The sequence below is a fragment of the Jaculus jaculus genome, chromosome X (assembly GCF_020740685.1).
Source record: "Jaculus jaculus isolate mJacJac1 chromosome X, mJacJac1.mat.Y.cur, whole genome shotgun sequence".
NCBI lineage: Eukaryota > Metazoa > Chordata > Mammalia > Rodentia > Dipodidae > Jaculus > Jaculus jaculus.
The window spans coordinates 152,111,956-152,133,037 of record NC_059125.1 but is presented as its reverse complement, the minus strand read 5'-3'; the positions used below and the strand labels follow the sequence as shown (position 1 = coordinate 152,133,037).

Genomic DNA, 21,082 nt, shown 5'->3' with positions numbered 1-21,082 from the left:
TGGATGGGGGTCCGCCCCCTTTTCCCTGGCCGAAACAGACAGAAACTCCTGCCAATTGGGGGCGTTCCCGCTAAGTCTCCACCCCAAACTGGGCGCCGCAACCAATGGGAGTCAGGCTCTCCGAGGCACCGGAGGCGGGGCGCGGGCGCGCAGGTGCAGCAGCGCGCTGGTCGGCCGGGAGGGCGGGGCGCGACGTCGGCCGTGCGGGGTCCCGGCGTCGGCGGCGCGCGCGCTCCCTCCTCTCGGAGAGAGGGCTGTGGTAAAAGCCGTCCGGAAAATGGCCGCCACCGCCGCCGCCGCGCCGAGCGGAGGAGGAGGAGGAGGCGAGGAGGAGAGACTGTGAGTGGGACCGTCGAGGCCGCGGGCGGGGACCCTTGCCGGGGGGGCGGGGGTAGGGGCGGGACGTGGCGCGGGAGGGGCCCGCGGGGTCGGGCGACACGGCTGGCGGATGGCGTCCCTCCTCTCTACCCTCCCCCTCCCTCGGCCGCCGGTGGCGGTTCTCCCCTCAGCCTGTCACGCGCAGTCGCGGGTGACCGTCCTCGGCTCGATCTCCCCGAAGCCACCTTCGAATGGCGCTCCCCGCCCGCCCGTCTCATCTGCGTGCATCCTGGGCCCCTGCTCCGCGGGCGCCCTTGTTGCCCGGGCTTCGTCTGTCGGGGCTGCGCGCGCTCCTGCCCTTCTTGGGGCTTCGGGCCGTCGCGCGCCCGCGGCCCCGGCCCTCCCTGGATCGCGCTCTCCCTTCTCCCTCCCTCGCGCGCCCCCTCTCCCGTTACTCGGGGCCCCCCTCCGGCGCGCGTGCGCAGTCCACCTCCCGTCGGGAGAGTGCGCCACAAGGGCTCCTGCGCGCTTTCCCCCATCTCCAGGTTTTGCCTCCCCCTCTTCCTCGCCCATTCCGTGACTTTTTGCCCCCACTGCGAGCGAGTCGGTCCATCAGCTCCTTTCTCCGTCTAGCAGGAACAAGTAGGTGGGGATTATTGTCCTCCCACAAAAAGGACTAGACATTGTGTTCCTGGGTCCCACAACTCATCATAAAAGAGGTGGTTATAGCTCTCATCATGAACCGTGGGCAGGGGACTGTGCGTTCTCAGCACCTAAGGCTCTTCCGTGAGAGCATGCCCGTAGGGTGCTCGGGTTCTTTGAGGAGGTGCTGTGGCTTCGGAATATGAGCGCCTTCCCATTCCCCCCCCCCCCCGCTTCGCCGGCGATCTTCCAGTTACATAAGTGGAGTGGGACATTGTATGTAACGGGTTCTCATCGCCCTGGAGCACTCGGGATCACCAGCACCAGTTGGGGCAAGTTCGTCGCATCGCTGTGACTCTGAAGACAATCTCTGAAAGTTTTATTTTCTTTTTAGCTTGGCTATGACTGAATCACACAAACTGAAATTCAGGTGACTTTTATGTGTCAGTGACAGTGTTTCTGAGATTTTGCACTGAAGAAGACCTAAAGTCATTATGTACTCTGAAAAGATTCCTCCTACAGGGTAGACTTTTGCATTACTAAGTATGGACCCCCAGGGTCAAAGCTTGCTAGGAATTCTTGCGGATTGCCTCTGTTGTGTGTTTGGGTGTGGATTGGTCACAGCAGAAACGGGCTCCTCCACAAAATTGATATTCCTGACTCATGGTCAGGCAGATGTGTGCTTCTGGTTATTTTTCCAGGAACACAAATGGGCTCTGCTGAGCCATTTGCACGTTGTCTCCAGTGTTTGGCATCATAACCCCAAACAGTGGCATGATAGGATCAAATTTGGGGTGGGGGTGATCATGAAACCAAACTCACTGATGTGTAGTGCTAAGTGACTTGAATGTAGGTCTCTCACAAATTCCGAGTATTTTGTTATATCATATAAATAAAGCATTTGGGGCCTCAGTAAAATTGCACTAATTGGAAATTATTGCTTTAAAGGAGAACCTTGGGTCTGTGGTTGAAATTGTCATCTGAATCTCAGCAGTTTCAGTTAGTAACAAGATGAAGCTGACCTCTTGGGCCTTTTGAAATACTGTTTTTTGTTTTTTAAGACCAGATCTAGATGTTCTTTAGGTCTGTTGGGAATTTCCACCAGGAAATTAGAATAATACGCTTATTTATGGAGTCGCTACTTAAACCAATCAGCCTTAGGAATACTTGCTTTTATTTTCTTACCTGACTGTGTCAGAAACTTAAAGAGTTCAATCAATCTAGTATTAGTACAGTTGATTAAAATGAGTTCCTTTGGTTGTGGCAGGTCAGCCAAGTAGCTGATCACTGAAGTTCATTCACTTGTTTGACAAGAATTCCAAGGTTCTTACATTTGAGCACGAGACATGACAAGTTGGAGTCTCTACTTTGTTTTATTTGGCAATGTGTTTCCCTCCTCGGGTGCCTCTCCAGTTAGCTGTTTGTTGTGCCCTTATGGCTTTAAACAGTGCAGGCATCTTTGAGAAGAGTGTTTTTTTTTTTTTTTTTTGCAAAGTGCCTGGTGACATCTGAAGTCAGTGTGTGTCCTAACAGCTTAAAGAAACTATATGGCTTTCTTGCTAGTACTGACCTACATCTATCATACACTCCTATTTTATATCCTCAAGAATGAGCCTTGAGCTTACTTAGCATGTATGAGGACAATTAAAAAAGATGAAAATTAAAAAAAAAGAATTTTCCATTAATGTTTTAAAGCTGCAGTACCAGGTCTTTGTTTTCCCTAGTAGAAAATGTATGCAGTCAGCCTTACCCCCAGGGGTTGGTTGGTTGGTTCTGTCTGTTTTTCTTTTCTTTACTTTTCTTTCTTTTTTCTTTTTTTGTACTGGGAATGAAAGCCACAATCTTGTGCATGCTAGGCAGTTGCTCCCACACTGAGCTGCATCCCTAGTCCTTCACTACGACTTTCGACTTTTGTACTTACTGAATTTTGAGGTATGTCTGGGGCAGGACTTGGATCACAGTATTTGGAGGGTTATGATACAATTTTGCATTTTGTGGGTGGTTATAATTTCTAGCCAGGTTTGTTTCCTCTGCTTGCTCAGCCTCAGTGAGAACTAATCTAAGGAGGCAAGGTATGGAATTTGAAAGAAAAACTGGCTAGAGTCCAGTCTGTCTGCCCACCTGAACATTCCTTCCCCCATGTGGAGATGGAGTGAGAAATGTGTGACTTTACCCTAGAATAAAGCATAGCAGAGGTAAAATTGTTAGTTTCTTTCTCAAGCGCTAACGTGCCTGCCTCGGACTATGCCTCGGACTATTTGCATGATAAATGATGTGCCCTGCAACCCCTAATCTCTTCTAAAGGTGACTGTCAGTGGCAGTCTTTTAATTGGTTAAGAGCAGTTTGTCACCAGGCTGCCTGAGGTATTTCTGGGAAGAAGAGAATCACAGGAAATGTTTGACATTTGTAGTAGCCAGTGTTTTGGGCACACAGGGTTACACACAGTCCTAGACTGGAGAGTTCCGGGGATTGTGGCTGGATACCTCCTTGTTTTCATTGCCTTCTGCTCTGGTGACATGCTTGCATACTGGTTCTTGTGACTGGCAGACACAATCTTTTTGTTGGATAGGGAGCATTGTTGCCCTTCCCAGGGAAGGGCCTTGTCTTCGGTGCTCTTTCGAGACCTTCCTAGTCACTTTGCTGTTCAAAGCGCTGTACCTTCCCCATCATTTCTGGTAGAGACCAGGTAACTGGCGCCTTCCTCCTGCGGCTTGTTTTCTGCTTTCTTGGGTTCTCTTCTGCCTTTCTCTTTCTGTTGGAAAGTTTGATTTGGGTGCCATGGCTTAAATACTTGATTCCACCTCTTGATGGTATAGATACAGTGTGTGGGGTCACTGAGCCAGCTCAAGAATTTTGGAGCAGACAGGCACGCCCACTTCTATGCGTGTGGGGGGAGCAGAAGAAATAAAACCTCACTTTAGCTTCTTTCTGGCACACTTTTCTGGGTTTTTCTGGCGTATGGATGTGTGTCCACCATAGTGCAGCTGTTTGCAGCTATTGCAGACGTTCTGGACTCGTTACTGGCTGAGCTGTAGTGAGTGGGCTTTCCTGCCTGTGATGGGGGGGGGAATTAAAGTATGGAGCTGTTTCTTCCGGCTTTCACCTAAATATGCTCTTTTATGTTTTACTTTTGTTCCCCATGAAACACTGAGTTTAAAAGACCTCAAACTTTCAGAGCCCCTCAGTTTATAAGTGAGACAAGAGGCTAAAGATGTAGCTTAGTGGTAGAACACTTCCCTGGCATATATGCAAAGTCTTTCAATCCCAGCGCCACAAAAAAAAAAAAAAAAAACACCTAATAAAGTTGCATGTAAGTAAAACAACTTGTAGCTTTGAGAAATGGTGACTTTTCAGGGCTTCCTAAACAAGATACTGATTTGACTTTTATTATCCAGGTAACCAAGAAATATTAACTTACGGGGTTTCAAAGCATTCTGTGACTTAGCTCTGTGTAAGGAAGTTATGGAAAGTAGGAGGTTTCACTGAGCCACAAAAGCTAACTGCAGGCACCTCTTAGGAAGCTGGCAAGCAGCTGCAGAAGATGTGGTTGCTGTTACCTTCCTCTGGATTTGATCCCATGAGTAACTGTGACTAACAGCAGGTGTAGACTCTTAAGTTTCGCTTTTCTTCTTAAAGGTAAAAGTGCTATTGTTGGGCCAGTCAGGTATCAGAAATCAGCTAATACGGGGCAGTTCAAAAGCAAGAGAGGCTGAGGCAGGAGAATCATGAATTTGAGGCCAGCTTTAAACATAGCTCCTGTATCAAAAAAAAAAAAAAAAAAGTTAACAGCCACAAAGGAAAGTACTATGAAATTAATAACTCCATTTGTTGGACATGAGATTTACTGATCTGAGAGACTTAAAAACAATTGTTGGGAAATAAGCTTGTATGTTTTAGACGATAGCTTTGGATCTCCTGGAGCACTTCATTTCCCATCTCCAGATTAAAGCCCCTTTTGTGTGATGTTATAGCAGCTCCTTGCGACTTCAACTGCTTGGAAAAGAAGGAAGACTGCTTCTGGATTTTCTGTATCTTTTGAGATGAAGTTTTGATGTTGCATGTCCTCTTGAATGTATATTCCATCCTTGATTTTTTTTTTTCTGTATGGTGTGGTGGAAGAAATAGGTGCCAGAAATCACCATTCATGGTGTGCTTTGTAGTGTCAAAGTGTCCTTCAGAGGTGACAAGACTTCTGATAGTGTCTAACAAGTATAACTCTTTATATTAGTATTGTGCATTATGTGTCAGTAATTTGAAGTTTATTCTTTGCTTCTAACTAGGTGAACCAGGAAGTAATACAGTACTTTGTTTATGTGTTTATCTTCAAAATGTCCCAAGTAGCCCTGGGAAAAAGGTCGTGCAGCTCAATGGGGACTTTCAACTTACGATTTTCTTTGTTTTAGGCTCCATAAAAATACAGACTCACCAGTTCCTGCTTTGATGTGACATGTGACTCCCCAGAATACACCTTGCTTCTGTAGACAGCTCCAACAGGATTCCATGGTAGCTGGGATGTTAGGGCTCAGGTAAGTAACCTTCCTTTTTTTTTTTTTAGTATATGTCCTGGTTTGGCCATCTGTTTTTAAAGAAAAAAAAAGGAAAAACATTATACTACTCTTGGACAGTATAAAAGTACCCCAAAGACTAAAGACATAACTGTGCCAAACTGTGCCATATAATAAAAAAAAGTCACTTCCCTGAGCCCTGAAAGGTCAGTTTGGGTAGAGTTACTTGGTAGCCACGTGATCTGGGGGCGGGCGTCAGATTAGAGCTGGAACTGGTGATCTGCAACTTCAGTTCACCTGGAGGCAGGAGTGCCTGACCCGAGCTCCTCACCTGTGCTGCTGCTGTCACCCAGCGGTCTTCAGCATGATGCTTGCTTTGCTTTGCTTTGGGCAAAATGACATACTGGTTAGTGTTAGTAAACAGTGGTAATGTGCTTTCAGATGTGGTGGTGACCGTGTGGTCCCTGAGTAGGGCACCCTTCCTAAAGTGTCACAGAACAGTGGAGCCCCATGGCTAGTGGTGTGTGCTTGGCTGTACTCCTCTGATAGAAATGGAAGGAAAGAAAGCCCCCAGATGTGTCTGGCTCTTGGGATTGTAGACCAGAGTGAGCAGCTTTTGAAAAGCTGGAGGCCCAGGTAGTTGTAGGCCTTGGCTTTAGGTGTCATGTCTACTGCACTTTGGAGTACTGTGCGACCATTGTGTGAACTGGAGTTTTGTAAAAGTGAATTGTTCCTTCATTTCTTTATACCCTTTATCAGCTGTAACCTCTCAAGCCTTTTTTTTTTTAATCATGGTCACTTCACATTTGATTTTTTTGACACCTAGATTTCAAAAGTTCTGTGTGGTTAAAGCAGAATGTTCGAATTGAATTTTCTCATTTCTTCTCCTATAAAAAAAGTGAGTTTTCACATATACTGATGGCATTGTGAGTCCATCTAAGACTCCCAAGTAGCATTTGCTTGTATGTCTATTAAGTGCCACCTCATAAAGCTATTGTAGGTATATGTAACAAACAGCCCTGTTTAGGATTATCTTAAGGAGCACCTTTGGGTAAAGAATAGGTGTGAAAGGAAGTAAAGTGCCTTCAAGTCCCAAATTGGGTTTTACTCCTGGTCCTGTAACTTCAGTAGTCCTCCTCCACTGCCGCAGGGTCTGCTCCAGGCCTGGCTAACTAGCTGTTCTGTGTGCTCCACATAGTTATGCTGGTGGAAGTTGTATGGCTAGTGCTTTGTGTGGTGTCTCAGAAGTTGTGTGGACCAAATGTAATACAGGCAGTGAACGGGTTTCTTCTGGAAGATTTTAGACATGGGGTGGTTTGTGTTTTTATTAGTCTTTTTCTCAGTTTACAAATGGTTTTATAAAGCAGACAGTGGTGACTATAGTAGTTTCTCAGAAAGATGTAGAAAGGAATAATTTCTTTTGTCTTAATAAAGTTACACTTATGAATGAGAACAGCATAGTCATTTGAACTCACAGAATAGAACTTATCTTTAGTAGATGAATTTGTGGTCTCTTTTCTTCTTTTAAAAACAGATATAAAACTAATGATAGGAATGGTGGTACACAGTGTAATCCCAGCTCTCTGAAGACTGAGGCAGGAGTTAGAGACCAGCCTAGGAAACATACTGAGACTCTTGTCTCAAAACATTTACAAAAACCATACATTCACTTATAGAAAAATTAAACCACCTAATTAATATCAAATAAAAAAATGAAAGCTATCCTTTTCTCTCTGCACCCCCTGCCCAAAGTAAGAATGTTTAATAGCTTACTATACATCCCTCTGAATCTAAAACTACACAAATAAGTGCTGAGTTTTTTGGGGGGGGTTAGGGAGATGGAGGCAGGGTCTTGCTGTAGCCCAAGCTGAGATGGAATTCACCCTGGAGTCTCGGGCTGACCTGGAACTCAGGCGATCCTCCTACCTCTGCCTCCCAAGTGCTGGGATTAAAGGCGTGTGCGCAGCACTGGTGTTTTTTGTTTTTTTTTTTTTTTCCCACTGGTGTGTTTTTAACAAGCAGGATGGTATTACATATAACTTGTATATGTGGATACCTTCTACATTTGTCTATATTTTCTTGTTTTAATTTTGTATATGCATATATGATGTGTGTATGGGCATGTGCCTTGCTACAGCGCTCACATGGAAGTCAAAGGACAGTCTTAGGGTGTTGGCCTTCTTCTTCCACCTTGTTTAAGACAATCTCTCTTGTTTTGCTGCTATGAGCACCTGACTGGCTGGTCCATGAGCTTTGGGATTCTCCTGACTCCGTCTCCTATTGCCGTAGGCAGGTTGGGATTGTACATGAACACCTTTGCATCAGGATTTACTTGGGTGCTGGGGATCTGAGCTCCTGTCAGAAGGCTTGTAGAACAAACACTTTTAACCACTGTGCCATTTCCCCAACCCCTTGCTTCATTTTTTCCCCAATAACAGTGTAGTCTGGTGCTGACGTAACCATTATCCATTTCATCACCCCCTATTACTTTTCCCAGCTGTTTACTAGTAAAAAATTAAATGGACCTGGGTTCTGTTCCCTAGTGCCCACATAAAAGCCAGATGCATAAAGTGGCGCATGCTCCTGGAATTCATTTGCTGTGGTTAAAGGTCCTAGTATGCCCATACTTGCTCACTCGCTCGCACTTTCTCTCTCTCTCTCTTTCTCCCCTCCCCCTTGCAAATAAATAAATAAAACTATTAAAAATACAATGAGGTTGAACTTCTTCATGACCCCATCATTGTGAAGACTGGCCTCCTAGCCTTGGAGTTGCTGTATAAGCACCTTCCAGATGGCTATCCCAGCTCCTGCCAGAGTCCGAGAAAATGTCATTGCCATTTTCTCGTTCTCTGTCAGAATTAGATACCCATCTTTTAAATTAGTGTTCCTTTGATTATAACCTCTGTAATCATTGGCCATTTGTAGATTTTTTTTTTTTGAATTACCTGTTCATATTCTGCATTCAAGCATCCTGCCATTGAGTTAAATCTACAACCCTTGTAAGAACTCTTAACATATTGAGGATGTTAACCTTTTGTCATCATGCATGTATTTTTCCTACTTTGTCATATGGGCTTTTTTTTTTGTTTAAAGGCAGCGTCTCACTCTAGTCCTGGCTGACCTGGAACTCATTCTTTGGCCATGCTGGCCTCAAATTTACAGTGATCTTCCTATATTGGCTTCCCAAATGCTGGGATTAAAGGCATATTCCACTGTGTCCAGCTAATGGCGTTTTTTTTTTTCCCCCCGAGGTAGAGTTTCACTCTGGCCCAGGCTAACCTGGAATTAACTATGTAGTCTCAGGGTGGCCTTGAATTCATGGTGATCCTCCTACCTCTGCCTCCCGAGTGCTGGGATTAAAGGCGTGCACCACCACGCCCAGCTTAATGGCATCTTTTTATGTTAAAGCAATACTATATTCGGTTAGCTTAGTTGTGAATGGAATAAAGTTGTGTACTGGTAAAAAAAAAAAAAGGCAATCTTCTGTGATAATTTTGAAGCTTTTCAGTAATAGTTAATAAAAATAAAGGTAAGGGGCTAAAGAGATAGCTGATGAAAATAAAGTTAGGGGGCTAGAGAGATGGTTCAGCAGTTAAGATGCTTGCTACAAAGCATAATGACCTGGGTTTGAGTCCCCACTCTCCATGTAAAACCAGATGCACAAAGTGGAGCCTGTGTCTGGTGCTAGTTTGTAGTGGCTAGGGGCTCTGGTGCGCCCATTCTCTCTCTATCTGCCTTTCTCTTACTTTCTCAAATATATGAAATTATTTATTTATTTATTTATTTGAGAGAGAGATAGAGAGAGGGAAAAAGAGAAAGAGGAGCACACCAGGGCTTCTAGCCACTGCAAACAAACTCCAGCCTCATGTGCCACCTTGTGCATCTGGCCTACATGGGTACTAGGGAAATGAACCCGTGTCCTTGGGCTTTGCAGGTAAGCATCTTAACTGCTAAGCCATCTCTCCTGCCCTAAAATGCTTTTTATTTCATTTTTTATTTGTAAGCAGAGACAGAAAGAAAAGAGACAGGCAGAGAGAATGAAAATTGGCACGCCAGTGCCTCCAGCCACTGCAAACGAACTCCAGGTGCATGCACCACTTGTGCATCTGGCTTACGTGGGTACTGGGGAATTGAACCTGGGTCCTTAGGCTTTGCAGGCAAGTCCCTTAACTACTAGGCCACCTCTCCAGCCCCTAAAATATTTAAAAAATGAAGGTGAACATATTTTTAGGGTAGGAAGTATAATGCTTGGAACTTGCATCATTTAAATCTAATAATTACCATCAAAACTGAGATGGAGGGTTGGAGAGATGGCTTAGCAGTTAAGGTGCTTGCCAACAAAGCCAAAGGACCAGGTTCTATACCCCAGTATCCACATAAAGCCTGATGTACAAGGTGCATGTGTCTGGAGTTCATTTGCAGTGGCTAGAGGCCCTGGAGTGCCCATTCATATTCTCTGTCTGTCTGTCTGTCTGTCTCTTTCTCTCTCTCTCTCTCTCTCTCTCTACCATTTCAGCCCCCTCTCAAATAAAAAAAATAAAAAGGGAAAAAAACTGAGATGAAATTCTGATTTGCACTAAAAGTATTTTCTACTTAATGGAAAAAGGGCCTGGATATGGTGATCCATACCTCTAATCCCAGCACTTTGAGAGGCTTAGGGATACTAGCTGAGATGCTATATAGTGAGTTCCAAGTTATTCTGGACTATATAACAAGAGCTTGTCTCAAAAAGAAGGGACTGGAACTGGAAATGAAGCTCAGTGGTAGAGTGCTTGCTTAGCATGTACACAGCTCTGGGTTCATTCACCAGTACCATCACAGTAGGGGAGGAGGGCTGGAGAGATGGTTTTGCAGTTTAGGCGCTTACTTGAAAAGCTTAAAGGCCTAAGTTCACTTCCCCAGTACCTACATAAAGCCAGAAGAGTAGTGCATGCATCTGGAGTTTGTTTGCAATTGCAGGAAGCCCTGGTGTACCCCATCTGTTTATCTCTTATCACATACACACATAAACAAACACATTTTCTCCCTTCCTCCCTCCCTCCCTCCCTCACTTGCAAATAAATAAATAAATTTTTTTTTTAAGCCAGGTGTGGTGGCCCATTACTTTAATCTCAGCACTTGAGAGGGAGAAGAAGAGGTAGGAAGATCACTGTGAGTTTCAGGCCATCCTGAGACTACAGAGTAAATTCCAGGTCAGCCTGGGCTACAGCGAGACCCAACCTCAAAAAACATTATATATATATTTGAAAAACTTTCGAGAGAGAAGCTGAAGGAGTAAGAGATATAGAATGAATAATTTAGGATTAAGAAAAAACCTTGTATAATGCTGTTTTTTTCTCTTTTTTAGCGTTTTACTGACAGCCTCTATTCATATACACAATGTACCTTGATCATAATTCCCTCCCATCACCCTTCTTTATCCTCGTCCACTGAATCTACTCCTTTCCAACTAGTTCCTCTTCTATTTTGATAACATCATTTGTTTTTGCTCTCATATTATTCAGGTATTGAGTAGGTAGTGACAGCCACTTTGTATCTGGAAGACTGCATTGTAAGCAGTCCTACCCTTCCTTTGGCTCTTACATTCTTTCCACCACCTTTTCATTGGAGGTGTATGATAGAGATGTCCCACTTAATGCTGAACCACTGTCACTTCTTCTTAACACTTTGATGAGTTTTGGGTTTTCCTAGTAGTTACCACCACCTGAAAAGACAAGCTTCTCTAACCAAAAGTGAGAATAGCATAAATACAAGGACATAAATAAAAATATTTAAAGGGCAATTTTGTCGGCATAATATATCCATTTTGCCAAACAACAGTAGTAGCATCCCTCTAGGGCTTATGGCCCATAGGCTTTTGACTAGGTTTTGTACCAGGCAGGAATTCCCTCCCATGGAGTAGGCTTCAAATCCAATCAGAGCGCTTGGTTTCTCCCATAACAGACATAAGGCTGGTTTTTCTTTAATTTTTTAAAGGTGTGTGCTCAGTTATTTTTTTCTTTTCTATTAGAGAGAATGAGTGTGCCAGGGCCTCTTGCCACTTCAAACGCCAGACATTTGTGCCACTTTGTTCTGACTTTATGTGGGTACTGTATAATTGAACTTGGGCCAGCCAGCTTTTTTTTTTTTTTAACATTTTTTAAAAATTTATTTATTTATTTATTTGAGAGCGACAGACACAGAGAGAAAGACAGAGGGAGAGAGAGAGAATGGGTGCGCCAGGGCTTCCAGCCTCTGCAAACAAACTCCAGACGCGTGCGCCCCCTTGTGCATCTGGCTAACGTGGCACCTGGGGAACTGAGCCTCGAACCGGGGTCCTTAGGCTTCACAGGCAAGCGCTTAACCGCTAAGCCATCTCTCCAGCCCCCAGCCAGCTTTGTAAGCAAGTACCTGAAACCACTGCACCATCTCCCCAGCCCCTAAAATTCTTACAGCATAATATATATAAGTGTCTTCACGTTGTTATATAACTGTTACTATTATCCATGTCCAGAGCTCTTACTTTGTAAAACTACAAATCCATATGCAATGAACACTAACTCCCACTTTCTTCATCCCCATCCGCTGGCAACGATTATCCTACTTTGTCAGTTAGACTACTCTAGGTGTCTTATTATAAATGTTTCTACATGTGTAGTTATATATATTTTGTGTCTGTGTGTGTGTTGTATAATACACACACACACACATAAGGGTGTGTGGGAGTACATGTTTTTATATACCCTTTTAAATTACAGATACATACCTTGTATAAAATTGGTATTTATCTGCAAAGTTTACCCTTTAATGTATCATGGAGATTGTTTGGAATCAGTTCATAAAGAACCATATCATTTTTATTAACAGTTGGGATTAAATCATCTGTTATATGGGATGTATTATAATTTATTTAACCAGTTTTCTGTTGATGGGTATTTGTGTTTGCAGTTCTCAAAAGTTTATTGGCACTAGCCAGGCATGGTGGCATGTGCCTGTAACCCCAGCACTCAGGAGGCAGAGGCAGAGGCAATAAGACCACCACATGTTCAAGGCCGGCCTGGTCTATGTAGTGAGTTCCCGGCCAACCGGAGCTGAATCGTGAAAACCTGTCCCAAAAAAATCATTCTCTGTAGTCTTTTATGTATATATTATTAAGTGCAGGGACAAGTTTATCTTTAGGAGAAATTCCTAGAAGTGGAACTTGCTAGGCCAAAGAGTATGGTGCATTTTAAACTTTGGTAGTTATTGCTAAATGAAGGATGTGCTTTTAATTATAGACTTTAAGGGAATAAAGCTACTTGTGTGTAGATAATCACAAATTTATGACTGTGGTACTATTTTTTCAATTTTTTACATATTTATTAGAGACAGAGAGAGGGAGAGAGAGAATGGGTGCTCCAGGGCCTCCAGCCAGTGCAAACAAACTCCAGATGATGCGCCCCCTTGTGCATCTGACTTACATGGGACCTGGAGAATTGAAGCAGGGTCCTTAGACTTCTCAGGCAAATGTTTTAAATGCTAAGCTATCTCTCCAGCCCTGTAGTACTCTTTTTGGAGATTGGAACACTGTTCATTAGGCAAGGAGGAAGTGGTTTATAACAGTACTAGAACACAAAACTCTGGAAGCTTCCATTTCATAAAATGTGACCTCACATGAGCAGGGCATTTGGCCTTTTACTTTAGGAGGGGAATTCTAGCCAGTTCTTAGATGTATGCCCCCTGTGCACATGTGTGTGGAGGCCAGTGAACAACATTGCATGTCTTCCTCTATCACTTTTCTGCTTTATTTTCTTAAGATAACAGTTCTCAGAGAACCTACAACTACCATTTCTTGGTTAGCCTGGCTGACCAGAGAGCCCCAGCGATCCTCCTGTTTCTACCCCCACACCCAGCTTTTTTTTTTTTTTTTTAACTTGGGTGTTGAGGATTGAACTTGGGTCCTCTTGCACTTACCTGCTAAGCCATCTTCCCAGTCTCTTAAAATCTTGAAGAAAAATGTAGTATTTTTATTTGGAAGACATTTGATAAGTTGTGGTAGTTCATTGGGACTTCAGACTGGAGAGTCTCCGTCAGCTGCTGGACCTTCTGCCCCCTTCCTGTTGTAATGTTTATAAAGAGTATCATGTAAGCGGGGCATGGTGGCGCATGCCTTTAATCCCAGCACTCGGGAGGCAGAGGTAGGGAGGATCACCGAGAGTTCGAGGCCACCCTGAGAATGCAGAGTGAATTCCAGGTCGGCCTGAGCTAGAGTGAGACCCTACCTCGAAAAACCAAACCAAACAAACAAACAAAAAAAGAGTATTGTGTAAGTACTCAGGACCAAGTTGTTGTTGTTTCATTTCTCTATAAATTCTTAGCCGGACATGGTGGCACATGCCTTTAATCCCAGCACTCAGGAGGCAGAGGTAGGAGGATGGCCATGAGTTTGAGGCCACCCTGAGACTACAGAGTGAATTCCAGGTCAGCCTGGGCTAGAGACCTAACTTCGAAAAACCAAAAAAAAAAAAAAAAAAAATAGCGTATTCTTTACAGAGCAGTACTTTCTTTATTCATATAGCCTGTACTAAGTGAGCATCTGTTGCAGTGTCAATTACTGTGCTAGCTGCTGGGGAATGTCCTTATCCCAGCATCCTGGCCTAATTGGAGGTACAGACAGGCAAATGGGCTGTGGCTTTCCAAAGGATTGGTATCTGTGATGGAGAGAAATGTTGACATTGGAAGGGCTCCTACACCCTGTACTTAGAGAATAGAAGCAAGAAAGAGACTTTGAAAAAATGACAGCCAAGACCTGAACAGTAAGGAAACTTGATGAGTTTTGTGGGTAGACCAGCATGTATGGAGTTGCTAAGATAAGAGAGATGGGCTTGGGTCAGATTGGCTCAGTATGTAGAGATGATGCAGGAACAAACAGCAAGATAGACCATGGGGAGAGTAGCTCTTTTCAGAGCGTGTAGTCCACAGGTGTTCAGGCAGCTACACACATGCAGATATGCCAAGTAAGCTCAGTTTTCTGTACAAGCTACATCATGTGTAAGAAGTCGCCTTGCTCCAGAAGTCAGTGAGCTGTGTTCTGTCCATCCACCCTATCCTGTTTCCACGCTAAACTGTTCTGGAGGACATCTGCTCTAAGCCAGCTTGCTGCCACCATCCTACTTTACCTTAGAGTCTCACTTTGGCCCCAGAGCACCCATGGATGTTAACAACATTGTTCATTCTGTAATGCTCATAATGCTGGCCTGTGAGGAGGTCAGGAGCCTCCATGGAAGAGAAGTTCTCTGTATACCAAATGTACAGCTTTGTTCTGAAGTTTTTGGTTAGTACTGGAAATAGAAGCCAGAGCTTTGCCCATTCTTGGCATACTCTCCCACTACTAACCTACACCCTGTTATTATTTTATGATTATTTTTTATTTTGTGTGTGTGTGTGTGTGTGTGTGTGCGCGCGCTTGCGCTTAAGACTGGGTCTTACTGTAAAGGCCTAGAACTCTGTTTTTGCCTCCTGGTAGCTGAGATAACTGGTGGGAGCCATCACACTCAGCTATTTTTATTTATTTTGATTAAAAAAATTCTATCTGGGCGTGGTGGCATGCATACCCTTAATCCCAGCACTTGGGAGGCAGAGGTAGGAGGATCACCATGAGTTTGAGGCCACTCTGAGAATACATAGTGAATTCCAGGTCAGCCTGGGCTAGAGTGAGAGACCCTACTTTGACAAAACATTATTTATTTATTAAAGAAAGAGAAAGAGGGCTGGAGAGATGGCTTAGTGGTTAAGGTGTTTGCCTGCAAAGCCAAAGGACCTCAGTTCAATTCCCCAGGACACATGTAAGCCAGATGCACAAGGGGGAGCATGTGTCTGGAGTTCTTTCGCAGTGGCTGATGGCCCTGGAGCACACATTCTCTCTCTCTCTCTCTCTCTCTGCCGCCCCCCCCCTCAAATAAATAAATATAAATAAAGTAAAAAAAATAGAGAAAGACAGACAGAGAATGGGTACACCAGGGCCTCCAGCCACTGCAAAAGAACTCCAGACGCATGTGCCACATTGTGCATCTGGCTCACGTGGATATTAGGGAATTGAACCAAGGTCCTTAGGCTTCACAGGCAAGTGCCTTAACCACTAAGCAATTTCTCCAACCCCTATTTTGATATTTTAAAAAGTATTTATTTAAAGAGCTGGGTGTGGGCTAGAGAGAGGGCTTAGCGGTTAAGATGCATGCCTGCAAAGCCTAAGGGCCCTGGCTTGATTGTCCAGGTCCTACATAAGCCAGATGCACATGGTGGCACATGCGTCTGGAGTTTGTTTGCAGTGGTTAGAAGCCCTGGTGTGCCAAATTCTCTCTCTCTCTCTCCCTCCCCCTCTCCCTCTCTCTCTATCTCTTAATAAATAAATTAATTAAATAAAATAAACATATTATAGAGCCGGCCGTAGTGGTGCATGCCTTTAATCCCAGCACTCAGGAGACAGAGGTAGGAGGATCGCTGTTTGAGGCCACCCTGAGACTCCATAGTGAATTGCAGGTGAGCCTGGACTAGAGTGAGCCCTACCTCGAAAAAATCAAAAAAGTATATATATTTATTTAGCTGGGTGTGGTGGTGCATGTCTTTAATCCCAGCACTGGGGAGGCAGAGGTAGGAGGATTGCCATGAGTTCAAGGCTACCCTGAGACTACATAGTGAATTCCAGATCAGCCTGAGCTAGAGTAAGACCCTACCTCGAAAAACGTATATATATATATATGTATATTTGAGAGAGAGAAAGAGGCAGAAAGAGAATGAGCACGTTAATGCCTCTAGTCACTGCAAACAAACTCCAGACACATGTGCCACCGGCTTACGTGGGACCTGGGGAATTGAACCTGGGTCCTTTGGCGGCAAGCACCTTAACTGCTAAGCCATCTCTCCAGCCCCTTATTTTGATTTTTTTTTTCTTTTTTGGTTTTTGAGGTAGGGTCTCACTCTAGCCCAGGCTGACCTGGCATTCACTATGTAGTCTCAGGCTGGCCTTGAACTCATGGTGATCTACCACACCTGGCTCTATTTTGATTTTTTTGAGGAAGATCATGTACATGATCTGGCCTTGAGCTCTTGCTCCATCTACCTCTATCCCAAGTGCTGGGATTATATCACCATGCTTCGCCTTAATTTTTATTATTATTTAATATTTATTATTATTGTTTAGGGGTGGGTTTTTTAGTGTGTGGTGTATGTACTTGTATGCAAATGCCCATGTCTTATATGCTTGTGTGCAGAGGCCAGAGGAGGATGTTGCATGTCCGCCTGTATTGCTCTTTCGCTCTACTTCCTTGAGATAGAACCACTCACTGAATCAAAAGCTCCCTATTTTTCTATTCCACTGGCTGACCAGAGGCCATGCCCTGATATTTACATGGGTGCTAGGGAATCAAACTCCAGTCCATGCTTACACAACAAGTGTTCTTCCTGCTAAGCCATCTCCTCAGCCCTATTTACTTTTTTTTTAAATTTCTTTTTCAGGTAGGGTCTTACTCTTTCTAGCCCAGGCTGACCTGGAACTCACTCGTAGTCCCAGGCTGGCCTCAAACTCACAGTGATCCTTCTACCTCTGCCTCCTGAGGACTGGGGTTAAAGGATTCAAACATTAAAAATACATTAGTATTCCTTATGTCTATTTATCTAATCAGTAAAGCCATTCACCTATGTTCAACACTCTCTTTTTTTATTACGGACATATTTAGTATGGATACATCATGTGTTGGTACCATCCTTTCCCTCATCCCTGCCCTCATTCCGTCGGGGCCTCTCCTCAGTGAAGTTGCTTGTATTTCCCATGGGGGTTGTGGGTTATGCGTTGTGGGAACAAGAGTCGGTTATTGGGGGGAGGCAATGCCTCTGGGCATGATGTCCCAACCTATAGCTCTTTCAGTCTTTCCTCCCAATTCCCTGCACCATGGTAGGTGTTTTTTAAGTCTACTTCAGTGATGAGCTCTTAGGAGCCTCTGGATCTCTGCTTTGATATGTGTTGAGTATCCTCAGGGTCTCCTTCACCCTGGTGCTGCTGGTCAGGCTGTCCATGGAAGCAGCACTCTAGCTCGTCTCCCCACCTCCTCTGTGGTTTCAACTGGGCCTTGGCTGAAGTACAAGGGGTAGTTTATTTCCTTGGGTCTCCCTACCTTCTGGAAAAGAAAAACAGATTCTCCAGCGGAGAGTGAAGTCAGCATAGGTTAAATGGGATAAGTGTTATTTTTAATTTAGGGAGAATTTGATGGATGTAGCCCCTCTTTCAGCCAAAGACTAGTGGGAGCTTGTCATTTGAGAGCATAATCTTTGTCTCCATAGGATTCTGACCTCGTTCCCAGCTCCAGATATGGGTTCCTTTCCACTGAGTGGATCTCTTTGCCAAGCTGAAAGTTATTGTTCCCCATCAAGGCTGTGTGCCACTATGCACTGGCATGTACATCCTGTCAGAGTGGTTGCTTCTGAGTAGTTTAGACCCCTGCTTGCTCACACCCTTGTTGGCCACTTTACCTCAGTAGCTTATGTAGTGCTTTCCAGAACTGGACAGGCTGTCTAGGGACTGGCTGTCTTCTGGAATCCAGCTGGGTCTCTGTTCTGTGTCAGCAGCATATGGTGTCTTCAGTAATGGGGTCTTACCTTTTACCGCAGGCAGCTATTCAGTGCTTTCACAGGAGCCTTTCTTGTTTTGGGGACCTCATAGGTCTCGCCAATCAACAGCTCAGTGAGGGCAGCAACCAATTTCTGGTACTGAGAATTACACGCCAGGGCCAAAAACTTTTTTGAGGTTAGACTTCATCCCACCCTCTCCAGGGCCCTTCTTTTCAGGTGGCCACTCCCCTACTCTTGTTGAGGGTTAAATCTTTTAGTCTATCTTCAAGGATAGAGGTTTCTATGGTACAAGTTCATTTTGGGTTTAGCTTTGTGTTTGTTTTCTTCCACTCCCCCCTTCCCCTCTCTCAAAAACTATCACTTCTTGGCCTTTTGGCTAATATCAAGTGTAGTTTCTGTTCTTACCAGTTTAATATGGTCAACTCTTGATTATCCTGTTCTCTTTAGTGTCTACTAATGAAAGAGATGTCCTTTATAAGTGAACAAATTTAGTATATCAAACAGCTAAGGGAAAAATATGTTGTTTAAGGTTTGTTAAGTATTGACATTAATTTAATATGCTTGTATTTTCTGTACCTGCTTAGTAGTTTTTTTTTTTAATTATCTATTTGCATCAAGCATGGTGGCACACATCTTTAATCCCAGCTCACTGGAGGCTGAGGTAGGAGGATTGCTGAGAGTTCAAGGCCAGCCTTAGTCTAATTCCAGGTCATCGTGGGCTAGAGTGAGACCCTACCTCGAAAAAAATTTTATGGATTTTTATGGGTGTGGGTGTGTCACAGCCTCTTGTCACTGCAATGGAATGCCAGATGGACATGACACTTTTTTTTTTTTTTTTGGTTTTTCGAGGTAGGGTCTCACTCTGGCCCAGGCTGACCTGGAATTCACTATATAGTCTCAGGATGGTCTCGAACTCACGATGATCCTATTACCTCTGCCTCCTGAGTGCTGGGATTAAAGGCATGTGCCACCACTCCTGGCACCACTTTTTGTTTTTAGCTTTACGTGGATACTGGGAAATTGAACCTCAGACTAGCAAGTTTTGCAAGCAAATACCTTTAACCACTGAGCCATCTCCCAAGCCCTGTAGCTTATTTTTAAAATCAAATTTCCATGTGTTTCTGGCTTTATGTTTTTGTAAACAGCAGAAGGTATTAGTCCATATTAAGTACTAATTTGCTCTAATATTTTTAGCTGTTTTTGGAATTATACTTGGCAAAAAAATAGACAAACATCTGCAGTTATGACAGTTTGTCTTTTTGTTCTTTTAAATTCTAGGATAAACAACTCTACTGAATTTTTTTTCTAGGATTATAAAACCATGGGAATGAATAAAGTTATCATAACACCTGAATAGTTAGGGACAGTTGAAAGTGTGATCTTTATAGTGGTACCACCCTATTCAAGAGTTTAATGCAAGCCGGGCATGGTGGTACACACCTTTAATGCCAGCACTTGGGAGGCGGAGGTAGGAGGATCTCTGTGAGTTCGAGGCTACCCTGGGGATATAGTGAATTCCAGGTCAGCCTGGGCTAGAGCAAGACCCTACCTCAAAAAATAAAAAAATAATAATAATAAAAGCAGACTTTAATCCCAGCACTCGGGAGGCAAAGGTAGGAGGATCACTGTGAGTTCGAGGCTACCCTGAGGATAGAGTGAATTCCAGGTCAGCCTGGGCTAGAGTGAGACCCTACCTTGAAAAACCAAAAAAAAAAAAAGGTTAGTATAGAGGCTGGGGAGAGATAGCTCAGTGGGTAAAGCACTTGCCTGCAAGCTTGACAACCCGAATTCAGAACCTCAGCACCCACATAAAATGCCAGGCATAGTGAACATGCTTGTAATGCCGGTGCTGGGGAAGTAAGGACATGAGGATTCCCAGGGCTTATAGGCTACCTAGTCTAGCCAAGTTGGTGTGCTCTGGGCTTATTGAGAGATACTGTCTCAAAGAATAAGATTTAGGGGCTGGAGAGATGGCTTAGCAGTTAAGGTACTTGCCAGTGAAGCCTAAGGACCCAGGCTTCATTCCCCAGGACCCGTGTAAGCCAGATGCACAAGGTAGCATGTGTGTCTGGAGTTTGTTTGCAGTGGCTAGAGGCACTGTTGTGCCCATTCTCTCCCTCCCCCTCCCTCCCTCTCTCTCTCTCTCTCTCTCTCATAAATAAATAAGTAAATAAATATTTTTTTAAAAAGAACAAGATGGAGAGCAACTAAGAAAGATACCCAGTATTATCCTGTGCCGTCTGAATGCACATGCACATGCGTACATATAAGCATGCATACAATACACACACTGCACATGGAAAAAATATAAATACAGTCTATAAGCTTCCTTAGACATTGTTCTGGATTAAAACAAGTAGAAGTGTAGTATTCAGCTTTTTAAATTAATTAATTAATTATTGGTCTTTCGAAGTAGGGTTTCATTCTAGCCCAGGCTTACCTGGAATTCACTATGTAATCTCAGGCTGGCCTTGAACTCATGGTGATCCTGTCTCTGCCACCCGAGTGCTGGGATTAAAGTCAGCTTTTTTTTTTTTTTTCCTGAGACAGGGTCTCATGTAGTTCAGACTGTTCTCAAACTCACTATGTGCCTAAGGATGACCTTGAACTCCTGATCTTCCTGTTTCCACTTCCCAAGTGCTGGGATTACAGACAGGCATGTATCACCAAACACAACTGAGCTCTTTATTTATTTAATTTATTTTATTTGTTTTTTCTTGAGGTAGGGTCTCACTGTAGCCCAGGCTGACCTAGTATTCACTTTGTAGTCTCAGGGTGGCCTGGAATTCACAGTGATCCTCCCTAGTGCTAAGATTAAAGGCGAGCACCGCTACACCCAGATTGAGCTCTTTATTTATTTTATTTTTGGTTTTTCAAGGTAGGGTCTCACGGTAGCCCAGGCTGACCTGGAATTCACTATGTGGCCTCAGGGTGGCTTCAGACTCTAGGCGATCCTCCTACCTCTGTCTCCCAAGTGCTGGGATTAAAGATGTGCACCACTGTGCCTGGCTTGAGCTCTTTATTTTTTAATTAC

At 44.1% G+C, this 21,082-nt stretch overlaps 1 protein-coding gene and 1 pseudogene across 1 annotated transcript in view; both read left to right on the top strand.

Moving 5' to 3' along the window:
- Positions 1 to 232: 232 nt before the first annotated feature.
- The window catches only part of Mecp2 (methyl-CpG binding protein 2), a 107,656-nt gene continuing 86,806 nt past the window's right edge, over positions 233 to 21,082 (top strand). The window contains exon 1 of the mRNA XM_004672098.3: positions 233 to 339. Coding sequence (XP_004672155.1) covers positions 278 to 339 — 62 coding nt within the window. The 5' untranslated portion in view covers positions 233 to 277. The remainder of the gene's footprint in view (positions 340 to 21,082) is intronic.
- LOC123456764 lies at positions 18,405 to 18,536 on the top strand (annotated as a pseudogene).